The following is a 26161-nucleotide window of genomic DNA, read 5'->3' as shown; positions in this document are numbered from 1 at the left end:
TATATTCCCGAGTGCCTTGCATTTAATTCCAGCATGGTTAGGCTGTAGCGCTGAGCACTGCTTCTGACTTGCAAGGGGTTAAGGCCCCGTGATGAAGGAAGCCAATCGTGAGGCAGAGCCATTGTTGGCCGGACAGTGGGCCGGCCGTGCGTGGCCGCCGCTCTTCGGCACACACGCTGCCCGGTGCTCTCGGCATGGCGATGTTGTCGTTCTTCCGCTCGAAAGTGCGTGGCAAAAGGGACTCCACTGCTAAGCCGAAGTCCACGAACCCTTGCTCGAAAGAGAAGGCCGTTAGCGGTAAGGTTGGTGAGCATGCTGTGGCCACGCGGTCCTGTGGGAAGAGCTAGCGAGGGGTCCCCGTGGCTCTCGTCGCACATCCTGTTCGCTCGTTTCGAGGCTCTCGTGTTGTACCTCCACGGCTTGTCATCGCCATGTCGCTTGTGGCATCTGGGTGTTTTGTTTCGGTGTAACTGTGAGGCTTGTGCTTCGAGCATTTCAGTTTCAGGCAGGGCTCTGTCATGATGGGGACTCTGCCCAAAGAACGGTTACTTTGGATCAGAGATCGGTCCGGAAGGGAAGTAATCAATCCTGTGCTCCCAAGAGGAAAGCTAATGGTTTTTCTTTCCATCTTTGATGAATTAAAAGGCACTTAGCTCCAAAAATGACCAAGAGCCATGTACCTCATGAAAGATATACTGCATGTTGTTGTCATTGCTACTGTGCTGAGCATTAGATGGTTTAATTGAATCCAGCTTCTATGCATTGAAATATTATTTGCTTTTCATAACTGTGTGCTTTTGTTGTTTGTTTCCATGTATATTCATATCATTTACAGAGTAATACTATTGCATATTGGTAATGGGATTTCATTCTGTGGCATTAAGCAGTAACTTATTCTCCAACAGCTGTGTATAAATAGGTTGAAAACTGACGTTCCTATTTGCTTTTTACAGGCACTCCTGCGGAGAGCTCTTTGGAGGACAAGCGCAAAAGTTTGAGCGATGATCTGGAAGATGTGTTTGGTAAGCGGAGCTTTTGTGATTAATTTATGATGAAATACATTAAACAATGATCGTTTTGTCATGGGACTATCTCAAAAATAATTTCCCGATTGTCAAAGCAACTTGGAGTGTAAAGCATTACATTATATCTGCTTATCAGCATTCCTGCTGGTTGTATCGTGAAAATAATTGAAATGATATACAGTGACTGATGTTGTGCTTTGTTACGATGCATCATTCAAGCTGAGCATCTCATTGAAGTAAATAAATAACCCTTGCTGGCAGGCCACACACTTGTAGACAGCTTTATGGCTGCATGAATATTTAGCATCACAAATTGCTTCCTAGCTTAAAAGCTCTTGCCTGAACAAGTGAGCTATGAGCCATGTTATTGCACGCACTTGTGTTAGGTTTTAAGTGATTGCAAATAGACGATCGAAAGAGTATTTGGATTTGAAACTATTTCCATTTAAAATGCCTTCCACGGTGATGCAGTATTAAAATATTATTTCAGAAAGTACAGCTAAATTGTGCTCTTTGAGTGAAACATTATACTCTTAAAGTGCTAATCACAAGTTAGGTGACAGTACTCAGCTCATTTAGTCAGCTCATTTCATTTATACATGGGTAAAAGCGCATTAAGAAGACACGCTTTCATTTGCAAGGGAGAAGAAGATGAATATGAGATAATACAATTATAGTTTACAAACGTAGTGCATAGGAAAACAGTGTAAAATAATATGAGGGTGTATAAATATTTAAAACGAGGTGCTGTGCAGAGCATTTAAAACATTTCAAAAGTAAAACAATGTGAAGTGGACTAATATAAAAGCAACCTCTGTTTATCGTAATATCAGCCACAATTTGCCAACATCAAATGTAAATAAACGATCCTGCTACAGTTTCCTGCATTGTATGGGAGACAAAGTTAGGGGAGGGTCCTGATTGACAGCGAGACTGAGGGCTCTAGTGCTTCTCTGCATCGCGGCAAAAGCCGTCCCCCAAGGGAACGGCGTTTTAATGAGAATACTCTGGGCACAACACAGATGATAATTATAAAATATACATTCATGATTGCCAGTTCCCGATTCACTCGACGAACACAAACTTAGGCGGATTCACGATAAATGACAATGCTTTATGATTGCAATTCTACTCTCATTAATGATTTATACTCAGGTGGCATTTGACAAGGCAGCAATTAGGAAATTAACAGAATACAAATGATAAGAACTAATTAATTAAAAAATTAACGAAGAGATTAGAAACATCGCATTTTGTATTTGTGCTGGTATCACAAAAAATGCCATCATCACTGAAGTACAGTGCTGGCCGGAATGACTGTGTGGTCATCATCACACCGAAGAATTCCACTTGTGCGAGTGTAGGGAGTGATAGAGAGATATTGTGCACCAGTGCTGGAGGAGAATGACACGTCCGTGTGGCTGCTGTACCCACAGATTTCTCAGAAGTGATTCCTGAAACAGAGCGCCTGGACTCGAGCGCGCAGAAGGCGCGCGCGCAACTGAGCAGCTGTGCGCGCCGCCAGCGCCCATCCTGGTCCCACATCCGCGATAGCCTGGGCTCTACTGACGGGGAGGACACCTTCGAGTCCACCGTGAGCCCTGCACCCTTCACCTTTCGCAAGAACGGGCCGGAGCAAGCTAACACAAACAAGACACGTTTAAGGAATGACGGCGGTAAAGCCAAAGTATTGCCCGCTCAAGTGAGCACTGGCCACTGTTAGTTTCTGCTGGTGGCCTTAAGTCAGCAGTGGAAATTCTACATTCCTATAGGGTACCAAATCAACAAATAATTACAAGTGTGGAATTCCCAAAAAGTCGTGTTTGTTTTATCGACTGTGAAACTATGGTGGGCCAAGTTGACTACCAACCGGGGTTTGAACTCACATCCCTCTGAATATGAATTGAGCATTCTGCCACAGAGCCACTTGGGCGGATATCTGTTGCTGTCATCCAATAATGAGGTAAAATATTACTGTTTTTTGTCTTGTAAGTATATTTTTTATTGCTTGTATCTGAGACACCCTGGCATATTGCGTGTTGAATATGTGCATACAAAATAATCATTAATATCATTATCACTGAAGCAATTGTTTGTATACATGCAAGATAAGATACAATTGTGGCTTTCGCTTATAGATGTTTGGGAAAATGAAGTATTGACTTTTACATAACATTTGTGGAACTGGTGCTATAGATTTGAGTAATATGTGTCAGGCTGGAGTCTCTTGGCCATGCCAACTAATTTCTTTAGAAGTGCTTTTTGTGTTTAGTTTGTTGCCCTTCCCCTGCTCTTCCGATTAGCATGGTTGGCTACGTATGGTGTGAAAGAAGTTCAACATACATATATTGTTTAGTTTGGTGTCCTTTCCTCGCACCTCGCATTAGCATGGCTGGCGATGTACGGTGCAAAAGAAGTTCAACATACATGCTGCTCCCTTCCCAGCTCATACGAATCCGCTCGTCCGCTTTGTTCCCTGCGCTTCATGATGCCAGCAGGGCAGGGAGGAGGAATGCAGCTCACGGCGAGTGACTTTGAAATCCACTTCGTCCCTGGGCGGGTCCTCCTCTCCGGGCCCTGTGCCGAGCGAACGAATCCCGGGCAGGAGCCGCAGCCCATCCTTGGCCACGTCGTCATCGCCCTCGTGCTCGCCCCGCACTCCGCCACGTGGCCACCGCATTCGGGACAGGCCATTGCCAGGGATGAGCGGTATCTCAATCACATGCAGTAAAATAAATGTAACATAATTTAATTTTGTAATGTGTGACTGCTATCTAATTTATGCGCCTGAAAGTAATTTGTAGGTGAATTACATGACGGTTAATTTGTAATTTATATCTGTGTAACATGCCAGTCATATGTAATTTCAATATGTTTTGCCCATTTCTGTAGCCATTGCTTCACAAGCTAAACACGTGACTACAAGACAAACTACTACGACGCTTTCTTAAACGTTCCTTAAACCAGGCCTGAGTGGGTGATGTTATCCACTGGCCGGATAAAAAATATATATTAAATTCCCTGAATCTTCTACATCTATACACCCTTTATAATTATATATTTTTTATAGTGCATACGAATTGTATTGACCCCTCTGGGGACCCTTTGCGGATGATACACTCAGGACAACTTCATAGGGAAGTAAAAAGTGGTTGTCCTATGGAAGACTCACCCCTGTCAAAGGAATGTGGCACTCCCGCCAACTGCTTAGGGCTCTAAACAGGAGATGAGCACTGCCTCATTTGAATAAGAAATCACTTTGACATTTTGACTTTTACTTCTCTTGTAGTTTTGTTTTTTGTGAAATCGGTGTTCTACCTCCATGTGCTTACTGTGAAAAGCTTTATGAAGTAGTCCACCCTTCTTGCAGTGAGGCGAGGGAGCAGCCAGTCACCAGACTTGAGCAGCTCCTCCCCATCTTTATCAGGCAATCGCCCTCTTGGCGACAAAGTGAGGTAAGTGCTTCTCAACGTTTCATTTATCTCTCTGCCTCTGCTGGGAAGAACTGCTGGCAAAAGCTTCTCAAAATGCTGTGTCGTTTCCAGTGCTGCTCTGCAACGCTCCACCAGGAGAGACAAGAAAGTGGAAGATGAATCCAACAATGTGCTGGCACAAGATCAGTATGACGATTTCCAAAAGCATATCGCCAAAATTATCTTACACTGACCACTGACACACAGCACCTTGTGTCAAAGCTAGAATGTTGTCGTTGCTGTGGTTGGCAGGGCTGCTCAGGCGTCATTTGTGATCGGAGAGTCAGACGTTGATGGGAGTGAGGCGACGCTTGGAGCAAGGGTCACGGAGGGTCACGCTTTCACCACCCCGGAGAGCTCAGTGGAGCCCAGTCCCGTGAAAGCTCGAAACAAGGTGCAGCCGGGTTGCTCCATGCCACACACAGCGAACGCCTTCCTTCTCAAGTCCCAGTCAAATTGTATTAACCCAGCACGTATGACAGATCATGGGCACGTTTTGCTCAGACGGACACCACACTTGCCTGTTCTGCTGATTAAAGTGGTAACGCTGTCAGTTTTTAGACCCTTCTTCGTCATGCCGATTTTCATAATAAAATTGCATCGAAGATATATTTTAGAAAAATGTATGAAAGCGGAATGAATCGCTTTGGTAATCGACAGCACAATTCGGCATTGTTGAAAATTATGTAACACCCCAACTCATAATACTTTATACTTCAGACCTATTTACTATTACACATGTGGAATTTAACAAGGCTCTCATGAAGAATGTGCCCATTTAAGATACAGGGGAAAATATCTGTAATTTACATCTTTACATAACATATAATTTCAAACAACATACATCGTACACTGTTTTATTGATATTTTTGTTCATTTATTATTTATCCCCCCTCTTACCCTTGACACAGATTACCCTCTCCTGGCCATCGTTTTTCAACCGCTCGTTAGATTTGGTACAGTATTGCATCTACGCCAAGTTTTATTTACCCTATTTTATTTGCCTATCCTTTACTTTTTTGTTTCTTCATGGATTCGTAAAGTTTGTTATTTCCACGTATTGCTTTATCTAGAGATTGAACGAGAGGTTCTTACCGTGTTATTTTTTTTTACATAATATGTCTGTAAGCGTACGTCTTTTAGGGAGCGTCATCGCTGAGTAAATTGGCCCTTATACAGTATTCTTTTACTTCTGCGCCAATGAAGTATTGTAGTCTTATTTCCTGTGGAATTTGAAAAGCAACAGATGAGTTTATAATTTGTGTATGTTGCGTTTGGAAAACCATTCGAGAGTGCCTAGGGCGGCCACATTAGTTCCATTTGTACCTCTTGCAAAAGCTTGTGTGGGGCAATTATCAGTGATGCGAGTGATACGTTGCACTTCACCGCAGTCACAATTGAGCAATTCCTCAATGCCCCACTGATGGAGGAGGTAGCTGAACCTCCTATGTAGTTTTGTCAAAATGTTAAGTTGGATGCTGTGTATGCGCTGATGCCCGCCTGGATGTGTGTCTACCGTGTGTGCGCATGTGCAGCCCAACTTGTCGTTTGGGGATGAGGTGAGTCCAAGCAGCGCGAGTTCTAGCGAGCTCACAGGCTGGGTGGCAGAGCCGCGTTCCACGGGGCGCTCTCACACGCTCGTCTTCTCCTCCAATGAGGTGAGGCCCCAACCTTCTCCCTGCCCCCTGCCTCCCATCCCACACTCAGCCACTCCACAGAAGGGGGCACTACCCATGGGATGAATGAATGTGGATGCAAGGATGGAGAAAGGACATATTTAGTCAACTAATCGGCGTGTAGGCTTCTGGCCTGTGTGGTTTGAATTGTTATTGTATGCATGGGGTTTTTTTCCTGGGCAACCTGGTTTCCTCCCACATAAAAACACTCCTAAAGGAATTGACTAAACATCTCAAGTAGGCCATTCTCCTGTAAACAATTAAGAACCTTTTACTTTACTGGATGGTACAATATAAAAAATTATGTTGTTTTATCCAAAAACACTTTGTGTACTGATTAGCAGTGGTGTTCAATCCTAGACATCACAAAAAACCAGCAACCCAGATTTCCTTGTGAGCAGATGTTGGCACTTCTCTTAATTTCTAACCCAAGAATATTAATTACCTCAGAAATTTTGCAGGTACTGAGTCTCAAGGCCTGGGCTTGAACACCACTGCGACACACATTTGATCATTACATACTTTTCCTGAAATTGTAAATGCATGCAATGAGTTCCCATTGAAATAGCCAGGCTTGATGGTACACTGTGCCTGTCTCCCACATTGCTGCACTGTGCAGAGCTTGGACATGATTGATGATGAGGTGAGGCCGAATGAGCTTTTTACGTTATTAGTTTTGCTTAGACGATCCTTCATTCCATCAGCACCATTAGGCGTGTGAGGAGGTGGCTTTCAACAGCTTATTTTTAAAATCTGGCTTTGAGAACTTTACACATGCCTAGTCACGTCATACTTGTCAATCCCTACCAATCGAAGCGGTTGGCTCCCGATCTTTAAACCCTCGTACCGCATACTGATTTTCAAAGTAAAATTGCATCAAATGTTTTATTATAATAATTTTACAAAGCGACATGATTAACTTTGAACATCACCACGTGGCATGGGGGTTTACAAATCAGCAGCCTCACACTTATATTGGTGTGGTCGCCGAGCACGCAACGTGTCAATTCTTATCTTTTACACCTTCATTGGTTTTGCTGTAGTGTGTGCTCGACGCCGGTGCACCATGGCTCTGCGCTTCCTCTGCTGTGGCCGCTGTGCTCTCAATGGCGGCTCTCCTCGCTCCAGATCCTGGATGAGCAGAGCTCCCCCAGCCGGCGTGGCGGCGGGGGCAGTGCCACCGGGGCCGAGTCTCCGTCGCCGCAGCTGTGGCCCGTGGAGCGCGTCGCCGCGTGGCTCCGGGCTCTGGGCCTGGAGCAGCACGTGCCCGAGTTCACGGCGCACGGAGTCGACGGACGGCAGCTGCTGCAAGTCGACAGCTCCAAGCTCAAGGCGAGCAGAATGCAGAGGCCTTCCCGCCGCTTGTAACACGAGGCCCGTGGGGGGGGGGGGGCGGGGATGAGGTGGTGCCGTCCATCACACGGCCCTGAATTTGTCTACCAACTGGCTTCCCCGAGGGCACTTTTGCACCAATGACATATTTGTTATGGTTGTACTAGGAAGAGGCATGAACGCTGTTTCAAAAATACAGTGCTTAATAGTTGTGGAAGGACAAACATACGTGGAGTACAAGCATGTAAAGAAAATCACGACATTCGTCATTAACACTGCCTTACGCCAAAGTATTAAGGGTTCAATGGTAAATGTGTTGAGTATTTTAAATATGTCATTGTTATTATTTGTGGTGTGAATGAAGCTTTTAATGAAATTTGCTTATTCCCACGCTTCAGGCACTGGGAGTAAACAGCTTCAGCGAGCGAGGGCTCCTCAAGAAGAAGGTGAAGGAGATGAGGGCCATGCTGGAGAAGGAGCGGAAAGTGCAGGAGAAGCAGCGGCGTCAGCGGGAGAAGGTGCAGCGCAAGGAACTGGAGCAGAGGCGCAGAACAGGGCAGCAGCAGGGACCCAAGGAAGGGGGAGGCACAGAGACCACGGCCTGAACACAGTATCTCCTTTACAGTGACCTCAGTCCTACTCGGACTGCCCGTTCATTTCCTTTCGGGTCGCTGAAAGCCATCATCTTACTACATATGCATCTATAATTGGAGGCTGCTCAAGCAACTAGAGGAAATACCGCAAAGCTTCCATAATTCTTACAGTGTTTATATGACCAATTGATTTCTCAGTTTTTTATTGTCTGGGTTTATGCATAGCCTTTTGAAAAATATTTGCGGCTATACATTTTAATAAAATTCAGCATTTTTGTACAAGGTATTGGCATTTGCTCTAAAATATTGGCATCAACAGGGAAGCCAGATGTACATTCTGTGGTCCATTAATGGATCAGCTTCATGTGTCCAGCTGTGCCGATATTTGTCTTATAACCAAAATCCACCCGCCCCCCCCCCCCCACCCTGTTCAGACACGCAGTCTGCATATTGGGACTATAGCACAGACCCAGCATGGTCCAATGGAGGTCTTTGCCAGGCAAAATGTTTATTTAGTGTTTGGGAACAAAAATATCAGAGTGAGTGCATGCTAATGCTGGAACAAAATAAATGTATGCAGACCTAAAACTGTGGAAACGTTGGTAGCACAAATGAACAAAGTTATGTAAATAATATTATGCAATTACTTTTATTGTGCTGTCTTGTAAATTTGTTTGAAATAGAGTTTACATGTGCTTTGCTGTATCCCTGCACTTATGAAATTAGATTACTGTGAAAATAAGAGAAAAGGGTTTCTTTACCCGAAAGGAAGGCAGCCCCATTATAGACTTCCAGAAAGACATGAAGGTGGTGACTCCTTCACTTTCTATATTGGCCCAATGAATGCACATCTGTGATCCATAATACAGGTTTTTTTGGGTTAGATCGCGTAAATATATAAATGTATTGTTAAACCCGCCACCACCCGGCACAACCAAATAGTTAGGTTTGCCACGTAAACAGAACATGCCAATTCGTTACTAGTACAGCACACCGGTGTGTTGGAGAGCAAAGCCACAACATTTACAATCTGAGTACGACGTTTCGCCAGTAATTACAACTAGCTTCATCAGGCGACAGACAGATTGTAAATGTGGCTTTGCTGTCCAACACACCGGTGTGCTGTACTAGTAACGAATTGTCATGTTCTGTTTACGTGACAAACCTAACTAATTGGCTGTGCCGGGTGGTGGCGGGTTTAACGATATTTATATATTTACGCGATCTAACCCAAAAAAAACCTATATTATGGATATTGGTCACGAAAGCTTGCTACGTGTTAAACACACGTCTGTGATTTTTGAGCTTTGAGACGTTGTCACAGTCCGTGATCAAAGGATTTCCTCGATACATTTCCAAGTATGTGAGGCAGTCTGCAATGTGCTCTTTTCACAATGCTACAGTCTTGCTACGAAACGAAATAATATATTTTACAACTATCTTTAAAACACCATTTCAAAGTCACGTTGCATTTGCTGAAACTGATGGAACTAGCACAACAGCTGCAGATTCATTATTGACTTTGCTCTGTAGGCAGTTGATCCGTCTTGTTTATTTCTTATGTCTGTCATCCCTGAATTTAAAACAAGGTATGAAAATACCAACATTTCCCTTGAAGGCATTTAAATTAAATTAAATGTAGATCCAACAAAATTAGCACTGGAAATATTTGTTTCTGCTATGTATGCTTTGGCTGTTTATTGTGACAGAGTGGTCCACACATCTTCCTTCTATACTTCCCACTTCGCAGGATGCATGGGGCCAATGTTCGCCAACCTTGGCCCAATTTTGGGAAACACTGTAATCTAGACTAGTACTGACGTGATTGATGAGGATCAGTCGTTGACAGCAAACCTTGGCACTCCTACCAGTCTCTGTTTACGAATTCGTTTTTACACTTGTCTCTAAGTTACCATGAAAACAATATCTATACCTGAGCATTGTGAAATTATTTTACTACAAGAAACCAGATTTTTCACTGGGTTATCTTCAGCCAATATGTATTCATTGCTGAAAGAAGGCCTCACCAAGCCATTGGCATCTCACGGTCTGGTGATGCAACAACATATCTGGCTTCTGCACAAGAACTGATTTAATCAACCCATCTCCCTTGTGTAACGTACTTTCGGCCGTGTTGCCACCTTTGGCTGCCACTCTGTCATTAGTCTTGACCACCGGTTATATGGGAATATACTGGAAATTTGATCTTCGTCTGGACTAATTCGGCATATCGAGCACTTTACTCTGTACCTGAATGCATGCAATGATTGCGTAGCACTAGAATATTCTTAAATTGAAAAAATATTACAAGACACGTTTTTATATACCCCACTCCAGCAAATGTGTTGTATTGGAAATGTAAAACAACAAGACCCATGCATTTTGGGCAGATTTGGGGAACCATTTTTTTTGTTTCAAAATGACAGTGTTTTAAATAGTATTACTGCAAAAGCCTTCAAATGTCAAGTATATATCAAATACAGTATTGCACATGATGACTGTGTTGTCCCAATTACATTTAAGTGTACTTTCTGGTTAAACACTCGTGTTTGAAATTCAGACCTAATGCTGCATCAATATTCTAAATAAATACAACTGTTTGTCACAACTTGCATCACCATTGTGAATGTCAGAAATCTTTAACCGTAATTTTGGGGGAGTTTTATTTATCTCAACTGTGTTGTCGACGTCATGTCTGTAACTCTTGCAGAACAGTTACATCACGCTGCATTAAAGGAAGGCCCATGGAACAAGATATCACAGAACTACTTCTGAAGTCCCTGCAAGTGATCTGTTATTTTGTCTCGTAGCACACTAACGGGCAACACTTTACAACTCTCCGTGCTATGGAATGCTCACCGCATTATATTCCAGCTGTAATTTTCAGAGGTGGAATCTAGCCAAATTAAATGTATAATAATTTAATATGACGATGTCAGTTGTGACTGGACTAAAATCCTCAATCTCTATACCTAACAATCCATTTTAATTAAGGGCGGCCGCCCGGATTCGAACCAGGACCACTCATTGGAGCCAGTTTATCGCTCAGACCTCTGAGCCACCTGGCTACCTTAGAGAGCGTGCTTTTGGACAACCTAAAGGCATTTAGGACTGACAATTTAGCTGGCTGTGGAAATAGGTATTAAACAACCACACATGACAAATTGGTGCTAGATAACACAATAGATGGTTCTGATAAAATCACCAAAACGCTTAACATATAGTGAAACACCAATTCTAATGAAAAACAAATTTTGCTCGACAACTGTACACTCAGCATAGCATGTAAGAAAAACCCCGTGTTGAGCTCAGATTAATGTTTAACAGGCCCTAAATAATACTTTCCCCAAAGCTATATGCTTGGGGTTTCATTACTTCTTGTCAGTGACAAAACACATCCGCATAAGTAAGGAAAGTATAGTGTTTAAATATTAGAGGGATAGAGGGCATATTATACATTAAATTGTATTTGTGATGGTCTGTTTTTCAAGCCTCCAGATGGAAAATGTGCTTATTTGCAGTCTCAGCCAGATTGCTGACGTGGAAAACATCGAAACGTGAATGTCGCTTGGCAGTACACTTTACCAGACAAAATTATGGATATTACCAAGTCTCATGTCCTGCCACCCTGTTCTTTAAAGGCCAGCACCATACACTGCATAGTTCACGTTTAAAGATTTATGGTGTCACTTGCGCTTGTTATTGTCAAAACAGAACGTAAAAACTGACTTTCTGTCACAGGCTCCAATCTACAGCTTTGAATTATTGTTTGCAGTCAGATCCATCAAATATATCCCAGTAGCTTCCCTCGAGTAACGCTCACATTGGCAGACAGAAGCTAGGGGGCTTCACCTCCGATTAGCACGGTTGGCTACGTACGGTGCGAAATAAGTTCAACAAACATACATAGTCAGTTGGCCATTTGTTAAAAGTGCAGTAGAGTGCTTAATTACGTTTATAGATTATGATATCGATAAAGGGATAGTGGTGGCACAGCGGTGACACTGGACTATGAACCTAGCAACCTAGGCTGCGCGGCGATCATCAATGGTGATCTTGGGCGACCTCTTCCACCAATCCGTAGTGATGAGTGTGAGGAAGTATGCTCAAACAAGCCCTACCACCAACACGGCTTTGAAAGGCCTCCATCCGGCAGTGGATTTACAAAGAGCTTTCACATGATAATCATTATCCTCGATAATGCCACTGAACGGATCTCATCAATGATTGCCATTGGAATGAGGATACACCCCCGTTGTGATATCTAATGACACTGACAAGCGTTGCACGCTTGTTGTCATACGATCTGCAAAACAATAATTAAAGCCCATTCATGAGGTGAGGGAGAGGAGACATGACACTAACCACACGCATGTTTGTGTGCTCGCACGCATTTCAACATTTACACGAATGAGCAATTGTGCATCACTGCTGCCATCTGTTTCAAGCAGTGGTCAAAATGGAAATGTAGAAGTCCCCTTCCTCAGCCTTTTTGTCCTGCGTCCCATGTCAAAGCTTCCGTTTTCCCTCTGTGGAAAGACCACAGTATAGTTGGATATGAACCGTTCTGAAGAATGCCGGTCAGTATAAGTGTTTTTGTGTTCTCAGATATGCTGGCTAATTTTGACCACTGAGATTAGGGCACCACTCATTAGCTGCGCGGCCCTGTCAAAGCAAGGTCATGCAGATTGCGATCCTCACTCACACACACAGACACACAGCTGCTCCTTTGGAACATAACATTAAACCAGCATGAGGTGGAGATACTGCATGTTTTATTACATCTCTATGTTATCTTTAATCATTCAAAAACCGGTATGATTTGCTATGGCTTCAGGCTCTGGTAACAAAACATAGCTCATACCTGCAACTGAGCTTAACAATTGTACATACTAATGCAAATATATTTACGTAAAAAACTTAACAATGTAGCACCTGTTAAAATGTAGACACCAATGTATTAGCTACACGTGTTGTATTTTGCATGGCTGTTCTGTAGCAAAGTTGCATTGCATTTTTGATTTTGTGAGTGAAGGGCCATTGTGAATGTTTGCGGGTTAACTGTTAGAGTTTAATACAGATCGATCTATATTTATTTCATAACAGACAATCATCCCCTAATGGCTAAATTGTGACAATTGTACTTATAGCTCTGGTGGAAGCTCAAAGCATGACTTTAACAGACTGATCCGGTAAATAATGACATTGGATAAAATGGCGACTCAGATGTCAGAGACATCTGCATTGTGACTTCACTTGCCTCACAGTTATACAAAAACTGCAGTGGATGGAACCCCCCCTCCCCATACGTAGCACCTGATACTTTAAGAATATATATGAAGAAAAAGGGATATGTAACTTCAAATGAGAAGTATTAGTGTACAATAATACGGGTGCATATTATTCGTTTAACAAAAATGTGCAGTCTATTTTGCTAAGCCATGTGATCATTTGAACCTGCAGTATAATGTTTCTAAATTACGGAAAACTCAACAGTGCCGTATTCAGCCATGGTAATAGTTGTGCACTTTTGGGTATGTCATCCAGTAATTATTAGCCATCAAACAACAAAATAACATAGACATGAGAACACATCGGTTTTACCGCACTACTAGCTAAGATTGATGCTATCAGGTATTTGCAATATCAATACCTTTTTCGAGTTTTTCTGTAAACCTAATAACGAAATAAAATTGAAACATAAAAAATCACGGAAACTTGTCACCATGTAATTCACAGCTGCAAATAACAAATGCAGACGTCCTAATGCTTGTGGGGGGTGGGGAGGGGGGTCATCACCAATCAAAATTTGAAAATTTTCTTTCACTGAAACATTGGATTCAGTTCTACATATAACGTGAGTGGCTTACGGGAAACCTCGGAGCAGAGAGCCCCGGCAGGGGCCGAGCCACCACGGGCCTAGCACACCCACTTGATGAAGCGCTCGAAGAAGGACGGCATAAAAAGCTCGTTGTAGTTGCGCACTGAGAAGATGGAGGCGCGTTCGTTGAAGGTGAGCGGCAGTAGGCTCGCGTGGTCCACGTTGGGGCCCACCGCGATTACCGTCGTGAAGATGTCACGCTGGCGCAGGGCCTTCAGCGCCTTATCCATATCTTCCTTGGTGCCTCCCAGAGACGTCCCTCCATTCAGCAGAAATACGAAGTTGACCTCGGCGTTGCTGCGCACCCCCCTGTACTTGTTGGCGGTGTTCTCCACGACGGTTTCTATGGCGTTAACAATGGCTGGCATCAACGAGTGTGCCGAATCCAGGTAATTGGCTTTCTCTAGACTCTCCACGATTTCCGTGAAGTTGGCCGAGAAGTCAAGATTGACGGATTGCTCTGTTTCGCCGCCGTACTGCAGCACGCCCAACCGGGCACCTTCGCTTTTGCTGATCCTCGGAGTGGAAGCGGAGGAGAGAGTCTGGTCAATTAATGGCGTCGCTTGTGAGAGAGTCAAAACCTCTGCGACCCTTCTCACAAAATTCTTGGCCTTGTTGAAGTTGTTCATGCCAGTCTGCTCGGAGCCATCCACCATGAAGAGAACTTCGACGGGACGGTTATTGCACAGGGCCACATCCAGCTCTGCAGTTATCAGGAAGAAAAAAAAGTTGATGCACATCAGATATGAAATGAACTAAATAAAATTCATATATTTCACGCTATCCTTATTAACACGTGTTTAACATGAGTAAGGTTTTTCTTTACACTTATTTGCACATTACAAAAGCATTACAGATTTCTCAGACCCACCTGGACCACATTGAAGCTTGGGGCACACAAATTGAGGATCTGCAACAACAAAAACATGCATGTTTCTCACTGAGTATTTAAAGATTACTTCAAAGTCAAGTCAAAGTGATTTCCTGTTCGTAAAAACTGAGGCGGTGCTTATCTCCCGTTTACAGCCTTGAGCCAGTGATGGTAATTCCACATTCTTATGGAAGGGGCAGGTCTACCCATAGGACAACGACTGTTGACATCCTCACAAAGTATTAACTTTGTTATCCACCCCAGAGGTATGATTATAGGCTGAGTCAACTCCCAACCAGTATTTGAACTAGTATAAACTCTATGTTCATTCTTTACGTCAGACACAAGAGGTCATCATAATCAAAAGCATGCGATTAAATAATGTTCACTATGGTGACGAATATTGTGTATTTGTACAGATGGGATGGAATGCATCACCAGGACAGATGAGGTGCTCTGTTTCTGAAAGGAATTCCTCTGCTAAAAGATCAGTAAACAGGGAGATGTTCTTGACATGGCTCGGGTTGTCGCAGGCAATGGACAAGAGACTCTCTGTGTTGGCTTTCTCCTGGAACATGTCTCCAATGCCCAGCACGTTGACGCTCACACCAGCACCGCACAGTGACGTGAGCCTATTCTCATCGTCACGGGGGTCGTACCGCCCGTCGGTAATCACGATCGCGAACACCTGTGCACCAACGTAAGAAAAACATCAAGGAAGACTGAGGATATTTAATAAAATATTGTTTGCATTTATATTGTGCTCTTCATGTAAGAAAAGTTTTGGAGCACAGAATTTAGCCGAGGGGACCCCCCAATAACAGCTTGTCTCTGTGTGGCACAAGGTAACTCAGTGGCAGCCTGTAAGTGGGCACTAGACTGCCAGTATGGAATAACGATTGCTATTTCGAATTTGGCCAATTTTGCCCAAGATAGCGTCATACATAATGGCCTTCTCTTTACAAATGACGATATGGAATCTTTAACACCCACTTTGAAGCAGATGCATTTTTACGTTTAATATACCTGCAAGATTATTCAGGTTGGCTTTCAGCGTTTAAACTACAATCCTCTAAAACAAGCGGCGAATGCACCACTGTTGAGCCATGTCACCGACCTCATGAAGCAAGCAAAATGTTGTTGAGTCCTACAATACAGAATTCATGAACCACCACTTTTTTAACTTTTTGAAGGACATTAATTTGTTAACAATTTTTATATCACGTACACAAAGTAATAACATTAAAAAATTGTTCATGTTTTAGTCATGAAATGTTGGCTAAATAAAAGTGTTATTGCTCAGCAATGACATGTCACGTAGTCTATTGCATCTGAATATTTGTATGGATTAGTCAAACGAATATAACAGTTTCTCTGCTCCTCTGAATTTCAATTCTGATGTGATAACCAGTACACCATAGCAGCATCCCTTAGATAAGGACACATTCTGCAAAGCAGCAGATGGTCACGCACCTTGACGTTAGCTCTTTTCCCATTGTGCACCAGCTTATCGTAAGCAAACTTGAGGGCCGAGGGGGTCCATGTGCCACCAGCAATCCACTTAAGGTTCTTCACAGCCGTTTTAAACGAGGACAGGGAGTTGATGTCAGGGTCAGACATGCTGATGGCCTGGAATGTGCCGTCGTGACTGTACTGCACGATGCCCACGCGGATGCCTGCGCGACAACGTCACGGTGCCACCGCTCACGTTAGACCGCGGCCCACTCGAGGCGAACGGGAAATTTCACAGCAAGCAGTGAAACAGAATTAGAATATGTATTTATACTGGATGAATGCGATGAGCTATACATTTTTTTTTCACAGATGTCCAGTAGGGGCAGGCAAGAACGTTACAACAACAAAGAATTTTCGATTTAAAGCTTTTGTGACTGCAGGGATTCATATTCTTGGTTCTTTCGGTAAAGTCACGTAGAAGGAAAATAATAAAATAAAGCAAATATCTGTATTATTTTATTATTTCCCTTCTACAAATATTTGTATTTACTATTTCCCTTCTACGTGACTTTACCGAAAGAACCAAAAACATAACAACAAATAATACAAAAACACGACAGAAAGCCAAAAGTACAAGAAAGGTGAACAAATCACCCAAAAACATTCAAATTAATCTAAGCCATCCCCATCTTATCAGGCAAAGCCCACTGAAGTATTCACTCATTTTTCAGAAGCGACCTGGCCAAAAATGACAGTTAAACAATGTGGCTTACCGCGTGAATATTTATATCAGCAAAATGAAAACCAGCAGTGCCGCGCTGTCTTGTATTGTTACGACATCCACAGGCTCCTGAGCAGCTATGATATTGCTGGAATTTTAAAGCCCCATGAAGGAGCGTGCATGCTTTTCTTTGCATGACTTGCTCATCTGTTAAACATTCTTGGAGACATTTTTGGAAGACTAGAATAGTGCAGCTGGGTGCCTGAGCAGTACTTGAATTTGAGTCCCATGTAAGACAGAAAATAATCTGTCACATGTTCCACAAATTCTCCCAGATGAGGCTTATATTGAGCGAATTAAGTGAATTAGTCAGAGCAGACATGTAATCATTATGTCCACATTAAATATAGCTTTACATTTTTTTATATTGATTATCATATTATGTGAAGGATTGGTAACCAGTGCAGTTATTGCAATCAAATCAGTAAATCCATCTGGCTGTCCAATGGATGTGTGGCATGTGTTATCTGACCCCTCTTAGTCATTACAAATAATGGTCTGCGACTGTTTTCCTGCATGAGTGGTTTTACATTTCACTTCGGTTGCGAACTCAATCCATCATATCTTATTTTACAAACATATTTCATGTTTATGTAGAGATAAATCTGCTAAGTCAGTCCCATTGCTGAAATACTAGAATGTTGTTTAGATGAAAATGACATACAAATCACTTGAACTGGTACTTTCAGATATCACTTTACCCATGACTTAAACACTTAACAAACAGCATGTTCTCAAAATAATACCACGTATTATTTATAAAGATCGGCTGGACTCTGGTGATGTACGGCTGTTACCTGAAGGGTCGGTGGCATTTTTGGCTAAATTTCCCAGGCGGCTCACAGTGTTAATGACAAAGTTCTTCTCAAGGGTGAAGTTGGATTGCCCTATGCTCTCTGAGCTGTCCAGCACAAATATCAGATCGACCGGTCCGCAGGTCTTCTCACAGTCTGCAAGACAATAAGCATGATGGCTATGTACGGTGCAAAAGAAGATCAACATACATACATATGTAGCGACTGTCTTATGCATTTACGTATTGTGCCCCAGCCAAACAAAAATACCAATGAACTCGGTGACTAAATAGTTTCCCACAATTACAATATTCAAACTTGGAAGTCCCAGAGACATGCGATTTATTTATTTAAGTAGCACTGTTCCTTACCACAGCATCCACACGTCTCCCGAATCATGGTCATCACGTCACACTCCTGGACAGACATGCGAGCGTGAAGGAAGACCAAGACATCGCTGCTTTTAAAATATTACTTTCAAGCTCCACATTACACCACATGCAATCGAAATGCAGGTATGAATGATGTACCGTGAAAGGTCAGTGACTCACCGTAGTGCCTGGTGATCCTGGCATGCCTGGTAAGCCCTGCACAGAGATAACAATAGAATATTAACCAAGCAATATTTAATAGTTACATTTTTTATGGATACATCTCATTCGAGAGGTATTACAATCAGGCTTACCAGCCACGATGTAATTCATAAACATGAGCATGCCAGTTGGTTCTATTATCATTGACAGTGCATGCTGCAGTACAGTGTTATGGAGGTGTCCCTCACAACAGGTCCTTTGGGTCCACGAAGACCTCGATCGCCAGTCTCCCCTGATGGACCTGGATCTCCCTGATAAATACAAGTAAAACATTGATAAAATAACAGTATCCAACTTACAGATGACAATATTCTTGCCAACTAAACCTTAAACCTGATCTTTTTAAAAGACAAAATGCATTACGGAATAGGTTTTTTGTAGAATAAACTTTAAATGCTGTTGTCAGGCCACAATATTCCATACCTAGATCTTCCAGGCATCCATTTATAAAGATTCACTCCAACTTTCGTGGGTTTGCATTGAGTGACAGTGCCACATATTCAAATGAGGAGCAGAACAGCATTCATCTCCATTGGCAGATGTACGTATGTATGTTGAATTTCTTTCGCACTATACATAGCCAACCGCGCCAATTGGAGGTGCGGGAGCATCGAGCCAGGGGTGAAAGTTCCACACGCTTATGACGTGGCCCAGTTTGTTCAAAGGGCAACCACTAGTGATGTTACACGAAGTGGAAATAATTTTGATAACCCCAGTGATGATAGGTTAAATTCCACTGTGCATCACAGTATTATGTTTGCAGAAAATGTTTAACAGCATCACATTTCTTACCTTCTCTCCCGGAATCCCCTTCATCCCAGGTGGCCCCTTCGGTCCACTAAACCCTCTTGCGCCCTGTGTTTGGTGAGCAGCACAGAGCGAGTACCTTCATTGGGAATGGCACTAAAACACTCAACCATCAGTCTCAGATGTGTTGTGCACAAAATTGTCTTCAACATTCCGCTCGTAAAAAGTGCGCTGCTGTCACTGCGCTTGTATAGAATAAAAATCATCGTACCGGAAGTCCTTTTGTTCCAGAATCACCTGGAGTACCCTGAGCAGATTGGAACAAAACAAGACGCATCTTGGTATATACGCAGTCTGTCGTTTGATATCACAATATTTACGTCATTGAGATCTTCTTATAACACAATAGAGTATTACGACGAGTGTGTGAATGTTGTAAGCTCCCATGTACTTACAGACTCGCCCCTTGGGCCAGGGAAGCCGATACCATCCCTCCCAGGGTCTCCCTGTTATAAAGGAAACACACAATAACAAAACGTTATGCTCACTTTGACTATTATTTTTTGCAATGCGCCAGGACTAAGGCTGATAATTGCAAAACTTCCTGTCAATGAGTTTTTGTTGACCATGAAGAGCTTTTAAATGTGAATGGACAAAGTGGCTTGTTTTAGTTGTTCAATGCTCGGAATATTCTTCTTTTGTGCGGCATTTGAACAGCAACCGACAATACATTGTGCCTGTGCATTGAGTCTGGTGGTCCACAGTGGAGCTCGTGTGCAGTGTGAGAACTGAAGCTTGCGTGCAGTGTGAGAGGGAGAGCTGGAGCTTGTGTGCAGTGTGAGGGTCAGCGTGTGGGTAGTGCGAGCGTGAGAGCCGGTGCGAGCTTGGTGTTCGCCAGTTCATGCCTTCACGCCCTCAGGACCAACACCTCCACGTAGGCCGGGCTCACCGGGGTCGCCACCACTGCCCTGCGCCACAAAAACGACATGGAGTGAGCGGCGTGCACCTCCTGCACCCCCCCCCCTCCCCCACCGACAATCAAACGGCTCATTTCCCCTTCACCATCCTTCACTAACCGGCGTGGTGAAGTATGGTAACCCCCCTCCCCGCCCAACTTCATGATATAGAAAACACTTGTTTCTGAAACAATGCTTCCTGCTGATGCTTCTTTACCTCACACACAACAAACACAGCTGCACATTAAGATCGGTGACAGGAAATGTGAGATCAAAGTACCGGTTTGCACTGCTTTTGAGGTATATGTTGGGCGATACTATATAAATGTGCTTGTGTCTTGGAGTAACTCGCTCACTGTTTCGCCTTTCGTCCCATTCCCGCCTGTGGGACCCCTCACTCCTGGGAAGCCAGGGTCTCCCTGTGACACAAAACACAGACATCCCTTATCGCACCGCGCAGAGCACTTGGGTTTTCTGTGTGATCCGGGTGCCACAAGTAAAAATGTTACACTTCACAGACGATGAACTCACAATCTCTCCTGAATTGCCTCTCTCGCCAGGGAGACCCCTCGAACCATCCGGGCCAGCATCTCCCTGTCACACACCAACAGGTCAACAAGGTGTTTGCCGTAAAAAGTATTCGTTCCTTTCTCTCAACCACAGAGTTAATGCAACGGGCAAGAATAGGCGTCGTAAATGATCAGACGTGACAACGATCTGTCCTCACCTTCTCTCCTTTGCCCCCATCTGGGCCTGGTGGTCCAAATGTGCCAAGGTCTCCTCTGTATCCCTGCATTCACAATTTAACACGTGTCGAAATCCAACACGTTAAGCAAGTAATTTTAGCAAGTCGTGTTTCCAATTAACTTATGAATGTTGAAGCTAGTGTCTGATTCAGTAATCAAATAATGTAAATGTGCTTGACATTAGCATTACCTATTGTAAAATGTTAATGCTGATTACAATATTATGAATATGAAAAGGGAAGCACGCTAACCTTGTCGCCAGCGGACCCTTTTGCCCCGGGCTTCCCCTGCACCACACACATGCATCATACGATCACACACGCACAACTTCAGTAATGGGTTATGTATGTACTAAATGTTGAACTTTGTACGTAGCCAACCGTGCTAATTGGAGGTGTGGGGGAAGGGCAACAAACTTAATACAAAAAAGTAGTTCTAAGTGAATTCGTTTAAAATCTAGATTTAAAAGTGCATTGCACCAGCGGCTTAATATGCAATGCGTCAACAAAGACATGGCCAATTTGACACTTGATTCGTGTCACCTGGTCTTTTCCATGCACACCTGCGCCTCTTCTCATGTTGGAACCAAGAGTTTGGAGTGACTATGTTTCTTCTGCTTACAAACTTCCGCAAGTCTCTCCTCGTTCATCGCTTCTTCCCAGTACATACTTGCCTACTTCTCTTCCATCCTATCTCCTATAACTACAAACCAATCTCCCAATATCACGATAGAGTATTTGCCTTTACTCTTTCTACCAGTTGTTTCATTCTATCACAAACCTCTTCACATTTTTCATCGCTGTCACAAACTTGTTTAAATTCCTCATCACTCAGTTCTGAAGCTGACGCATACACTTGGATGATGACAACATCCCTTGGGTCCATGCTGGTCTTCAACCATCAATCTTTTGTTGATCGCTCACGCTTTGGAAACAGATTTCCCCATTCTGTATCCGAGATGACTGTGCCACCTCTCTTACTTTGCTTTTCCTCCAGAGAATATCACTTTAAAACCATCGCCCCAAAACTCACTCAATACCCCCGTCTCACCTCGCACAATCCAGGGGTGTTCAACAAAGTTTAAAGACCACAAGGCAATCAAGTTTGATTCCATATATATCAAAATAATACTAAAGGTATTGTACATTAGAATGCAAGAAAAGATGGGAGAATACATAAAAAAATGATGCTCTCAGGAAAGTGTGCGGAATACAAGCAGCGATTGGAATGGTGAGAACATACTCTTTGGTTCTATTGGGTAGAGTCACGTGACTTTACCCAATAGAACCAAAGAGTATGGATCCTAGCAGTCACGAAAGCTTTAAATCTAGAATGGTGAGAACAGTTTGCAAAAGGAGCCTAGAAAACAAGAGGTGTTTTATATACTTTGTTGATTTTGAAAAGGCATTCGAGTAAAGATGGTCAGAGCTTACAGAAATATTGAGTGAACTGGAGCAGACTGGGGAGACCAAGGGTTGATATGTGAGTCAGATAGTGGTGGACATAGTAGCTCTAGTGGACAGAGTAGCTGCTGGACAAAGTAGTTGGTGAACAGAGTTGCATGGACAAAGGAGCTGATGGACAGAGTATCTGGCGGACAGAGTAGCTGTGGACAGAGTAGCAGTACACAGAATAGCGGTGGACAGAGTAGCGGTGGACAGAGTAGCAGTACACAGAATAGCGGTGGACAGAGTAGCGGTGGACAGAGTAGCGGTGGACAGAGTAGCGGTGGACAGAGTAGCAGTACACAGAATAGCGGTGGACAGAGTAGCGGTGGACAGAGTAGCAGTACACAGAATAGCGGTGGACACAGTAGCGGTGGACAGAGTAGCGGTAGACAGAGTAGCGGTGGACAGAGTAGCGGTGGACAGAGTAGCAGTACACAGAATAGCAGTGGACAGAGTAGCCGGTGGACTGGAGGTGGGATTTCTTGACGAGTAGCCAGCCAAGGCTGCCAATGAAGACTGAGAAGCGACAGAGCAAGAAGCATGGGGAAAAAAGTGAATGAACGTTACAATATCTGTATAAAGGAATGTTTAAGTCAGCCTGATCTGTGAATGGCAACGATTAACTGTCAAGTAAAGAACACTATTTAATTTAGTAGAGAGCTTGAACAAAACGGCAATAAGATTTGGTGTGAAGATCAGACATGGGAAATGCAAAGCTGATAAAAGTATCAGGAAATGTAAGAGGAGATAGGATAGACATCTTGGTTAACAATTCTGGTACCAAGGCAAAATGATCAAATCAGATGGCATATGCTTCAAATAAATTAAGACAAGAAGAGCGATGGAAAAATAAGCATTTAAAAAGAGCTCTTGATATGAACGTAAAAACTAAATTGTAAAAAAAAAATCTGTGTGTGGAGTGAAACAACGTATGCCATTGAAATCATGGACAGCAGAAGCAAAGGATGTAGGTAGACTGGAACATTTTATGTTATGGATTTATAGAGGAAAGCAAATTATCAGTTGGGGATAGAAAAAAAGGACGAACGAAGATGTTTTCGGGATAATTTTACAATCAAAATAAGAGAAACGAGTTCAATTTGGCATATGAGAGACAAGAGCTCAATGAGAGAAGTTAATTAAGGACGCACGGGAGGGAAGATATCAAGAGCCTGGAGGAAGTAGTTGGATGTTTTAAAATAAGAAATTGGGGACGTGAAGAGACCGCTGCAAACATTAAACTGGTTGTTTATTTGCATGTCTTAAAGGTTATCTGCATTCCAAGTTTAAAGGACATTTTAATCATTTTTCATTATGACGCATTATATGTTGGCAGTATGTGGAATTAAGTTTTAAACAAAACAAGATTATTTTACAAGTGAATGGCATGAATTGAGATTTTCACCTTCACCCCTCTGGCGCCAGGCCTGCCTGGGTTTCCTGGATATCCCGGAACTCCCTGGAAGAACACAGATTCATCCGTGCGTCACACACACACACAAACCTCCGTGAGCAGAGATGGCACCAGACCAAACCGGCAAGACACTGCTTAGCTGAGATGATATTTAAAAGGAGACGGAACAAGACATAAGCTTACTTTTTCTCCTTCTGTGCCATTCAGGCCCCTGGGTCCACTGCTTCCCTGCCGCCCTGGGTCTCCCTGTTCACAAAAGAAATAGACCAGGCATAGTGGTCATTCGAACCACAAATCCCATGATCCATTAATGCCACCACAATCCATGTAGATTTATGAGATTGGGATTGATAGAAAGTGTGAACGCTGTGCTGTAGTCAGCCTCACCTTGTCACCCTCATCGCCTGGAGTGCCTCTGATTCCCGCATTTCCCAACCCACCCTTCGGGCCCTGCATGTCAAGAGGCACATTGGTGAAGCGTCACCACAGTACGGCCAACCATCAAAGTGTCACTGCAACATGCAATTGTATGTCCATCTTCAAATTATTACTTAGACTTCTTTCTACACCTCTTATGCAGAGCTTTGCAAAGTATATGCACAAAAAGTAAGACTACAAAAAATGCGATTATATTTTTTCGACCGATGTATGGGATTTTGAGTAAGTCTCACCAAGTCACCATTGTCACCCTTACAGCCAGGGCTGCCAATCCGTCCAGTTTTCCCCTAGAAGGGAACATCGCCACACACAGTCACCACATTTGACTTCTCGCAAAACCTCAAATAAAAACGTGTTATATTTGAACCATATCATTATATTGAAATTAAAGTTGATATAAAACTAATTTTAAAAGCTAAATGAACTCGTAGCTTAATTATGTTTTCTTGTTGTAAATAACGTCGAACACATGTACAACCCAGTACAACCAAAGAATCCCACGCAATGGCACTGAATTAAGTTGATTTATGGAGATGCGATAAGAAAACGTGACAGTGGGAAGGGGCGTGTGTGTTACCTTTGCTCCATCAAGCCCATTGCGACCAGGCAGTCCGGATTCTCCCTAAACAAAGACGTCACACGGATCGCAACACATGGTCGTTTGTAGTGTTCATTGAAAAATACCAAACTTGACATGTGTGCGTTTTTTCAAAGAAACATGCTTACTTTCTTTCCAGATTCCCCATATTCTCCCTGGAAAAGATACACCACAGTGAAACATTAGCAAACAATGTGAACGACTATCGATATTTACAGTACTGCTTTACATCATGCAGTCTTTAGTAATGTGCATGACCATATGTATAAATTTGTGAGACAAATGCAAAAAACATTATGGACATATAAAATGTAACAGCATGTATTTTGCATTAATGCACTGTGTATGCATTTACTATGAACAAAACATCATACATCACCTTCTCTCCTTTTAATCCAGCCATACCCTGCACAAAAATGAAATAATTGATTAATAAAAGTGAAAACACTCGTTATTGAAGCAACATGTAACGTGAATTGCATTTTGTGTGATAGTGCGCCGAGACTTACCTTGGGTCCTGGGAAACCCAAAGGTCCTTCTATACCTGGATCTCCCTAGATGTGAATGCAAACACATATAATTAGCATCATACAAGCAACAACACACATATGAGACATGCGTCGCACACAGTTACTCATTCGCATGCACACATGTGTGGAACTGACACACACGCATGCACGCACCAGGTGAACGTGTGTGAACACTGCCGAAGCTGTGCATGTGAAATGTGTGCCCTACCATTGCGCCATCATCTCCTGGATTTCCAGAGTCCCCGCGGTTTCCTTTCTCACCCTGCCAGAAAAAGGAAGCCATGCTCACATCAGTGTTTCAAGGAACAGAGCAGTACAACGTAACTATTGCAGGGGGGTGGCATGGCCGAAGCTGGCGTGCCCACAATATCACTCTGGGTGTATTAACCGTAACATAATCCGCAATGTCTACTTCACAGTGTTTGAGTTAATTTGATTTGTTAAATGTTTCCTGGCTATATTACAAGTGAGATCTATGTCTAGGTTAGCAGAGCAGCAATAAAAACTAAAGACAAAAATAAATATTGCCGAGAATTATTACAGGGTCCTTCCGCAATAATTTTCAACAAACAATGTATTTGATGGTCATAAATCTTCTTCTTCTTTCGTATGGCTGATGTAGATGCAGACAACATAATGTGATAGCAAAAGGTGCCATGAAAAGTAAGCTCTGTATTTTGGTCGAATGGAGATATAAAGAGGGGGAGTAAAGGGAGGAACCCAGATGAAGATGAGCAGCAAGGGTATTCCAGAGACATGGAGCAGCAACTTAAAGAAATGTTTTACCTAAGCTTTAACAAATGTATTTTT

The 26161-nt window shown here is 43.1% G+C and overlaps 2 protein-coding genes across 10 annotated transcripts in view; one reads left to right on the top strand and one right to left on the bottom strand.

Annotated features, from left to right (window-relative positions):
• The window catches only part of LOC116947557 (neurabin-2-like), a 33124-nt gene extending 22417 nt beyond the window's left edge, over window positions 1-10707 (top strand). Inside the window, exons 12-22 of one of the 7 annotated variants that reach the window (XM_032963441.2) lie at window positions 954-1022; window positions 2462-2619; window positions 3521-3734; window positions 4396-4480; window positions 4571-4645; window positions 4751-4892; window positions 5410-5454; window positions 6034-6156; window positions 6794-6817; window positions 7303-7506; window positions 7905-10707. In XM_032963441.2, coding sequence (XP_032819332.2) covers window positions 954-1022; window positions 2462-2619; window positions 3521-3734; window positions 4396-4480; window positions 4571-4645; window positions 4751-4892; window positions 5410-5454; window positions 6034-6156; window positions 6794-6817; window positions 7303-7506; window positions 7905-8111 — 1346 coding nt within the window. In that variant the 3' untranslated portion in view covers window positions 8112-10707. Of the gene's footprint in view, window positions 1-953; window positions 1023-2461; window positions 2620-3520; window positions 3735-4395; window positions 4481-4570; window positions 4646-4724; window positions 4893-5409; window positions 5455-6033; window positions 6157-6793; window positions 6818-7302; window positions 7507-7904 lie in introns of those variants that run through there. The other 6 variants (XM_032963449.2, XM_032963458.2, XM_032963476.2 and 3 more) reach the window with 6 other exon arrangements.
• A 2150-nt stretch (window positions 10708-12857) lies between these two features.
• Window positions 12858-26161, bottom strand: part of COL6A2 (collagen type VI alpha 2 chain) — a 34295-nt gene continuing 20991 nt past the window's right edge. For all 3 annotated transcript variants that reach the window (XM_076069818.1, XM_032963562.2, XM_032963571.2), the window contains exons 7-31: window positions 25560-25613; window positions 25331-25375; window positions 25201-25227; window positions 24950-24976; window positions 24801-24845; window positions 24457-24510; window positions 24173-24235; window positions 23969-24031; window positions 23777-23830; window positions 21175-21210; window positions 20905-20967; window positions 20709-20771; window positions 20534-20596; window positions 20127-20189; window positions 19677-19727; window positions 19493-19528; window positions 19267-19329; window positions 18663-18725; window positions 18433-18468; window positions 18253-18298; window positions 17885-18037; window positions 16325-16527; window positions 15290-15539; window positions 14852-14890; window positions 12858-14683 (exon numbers count right to left, since the gene is read on the bottom strand). In XM_076069818.1, the coding sequence (XP_075925933.1) occupies window positions 14019-14683; window positions 14852-14890; window positions 15290-15539; window positions 16325-16527; window positions 17885-18037; window positions 18253-18298; window positions 18433-18468; window positions 18663-18725; window positions 19267-19329; window positions 19493-19528; window positions 19677-19727; window positions 20127-20189; window positions 20534-20596; window positions 20709-20771; window positions 20905-20967; window positions 21175-21210; window positions 23777-23830; window positions 23969-24031; window positions 24173-24235; window positions 24457-24510; window positions 24801-24845; window positions 24950-24976; window positions 25201-25227; window positions 25331-25375; window positions 25560-25613 (2325 nt within the window). In that variant the 3' untranslated portion in view covers window positions 12858-14018. The remainder of the gene's footprint in view (window positions 14684-14851; window positions 14891-15289; window positions 15540-16324; window positions 16528-17884; window positions 18038-18252; window positions 18299-18432; window positions 18469-18662; window positions 18726-19266; window positions 19330-19492; window positions 19529-19676; window positions 19728-20126; window positions 20190-20533; window positions 20597-20708; window positions 20772-20904; window positions 20968-21174; window positions 21211-23776; window positions 23831-23968; window positions 24032-24172; window positions 24236-24456; window positions 24511-24800; window positions 24846-24949; window positions 24977-25200; window positions 25228-25330; window positions 25376-25559; window positions 25614-26161) is intronic.

Source organism: Petromyzon marinus, chromosome 2 (genome assembly GCF_048934315.1).
Source record: "Petromyzon marinus isolate PM22_M1 ecotype Great Lakes invasive population chromosome 2, UKy_Petmar_22M1.pri1.0, whole genome shotgun sequence".
Classification (NCBI taxonomy): domain Eukaryota; kingdom Metazoa; phylum Chordata; class Hyperoartia; order Petromyzontiformes; family Petromyzontidae; genus Petromyzon; species Petromyzon marinus.
Note: the sequence above shows the minus strand (reverse complement) of the source record. Positions and strands in the feature narration are given on the sequence as shown.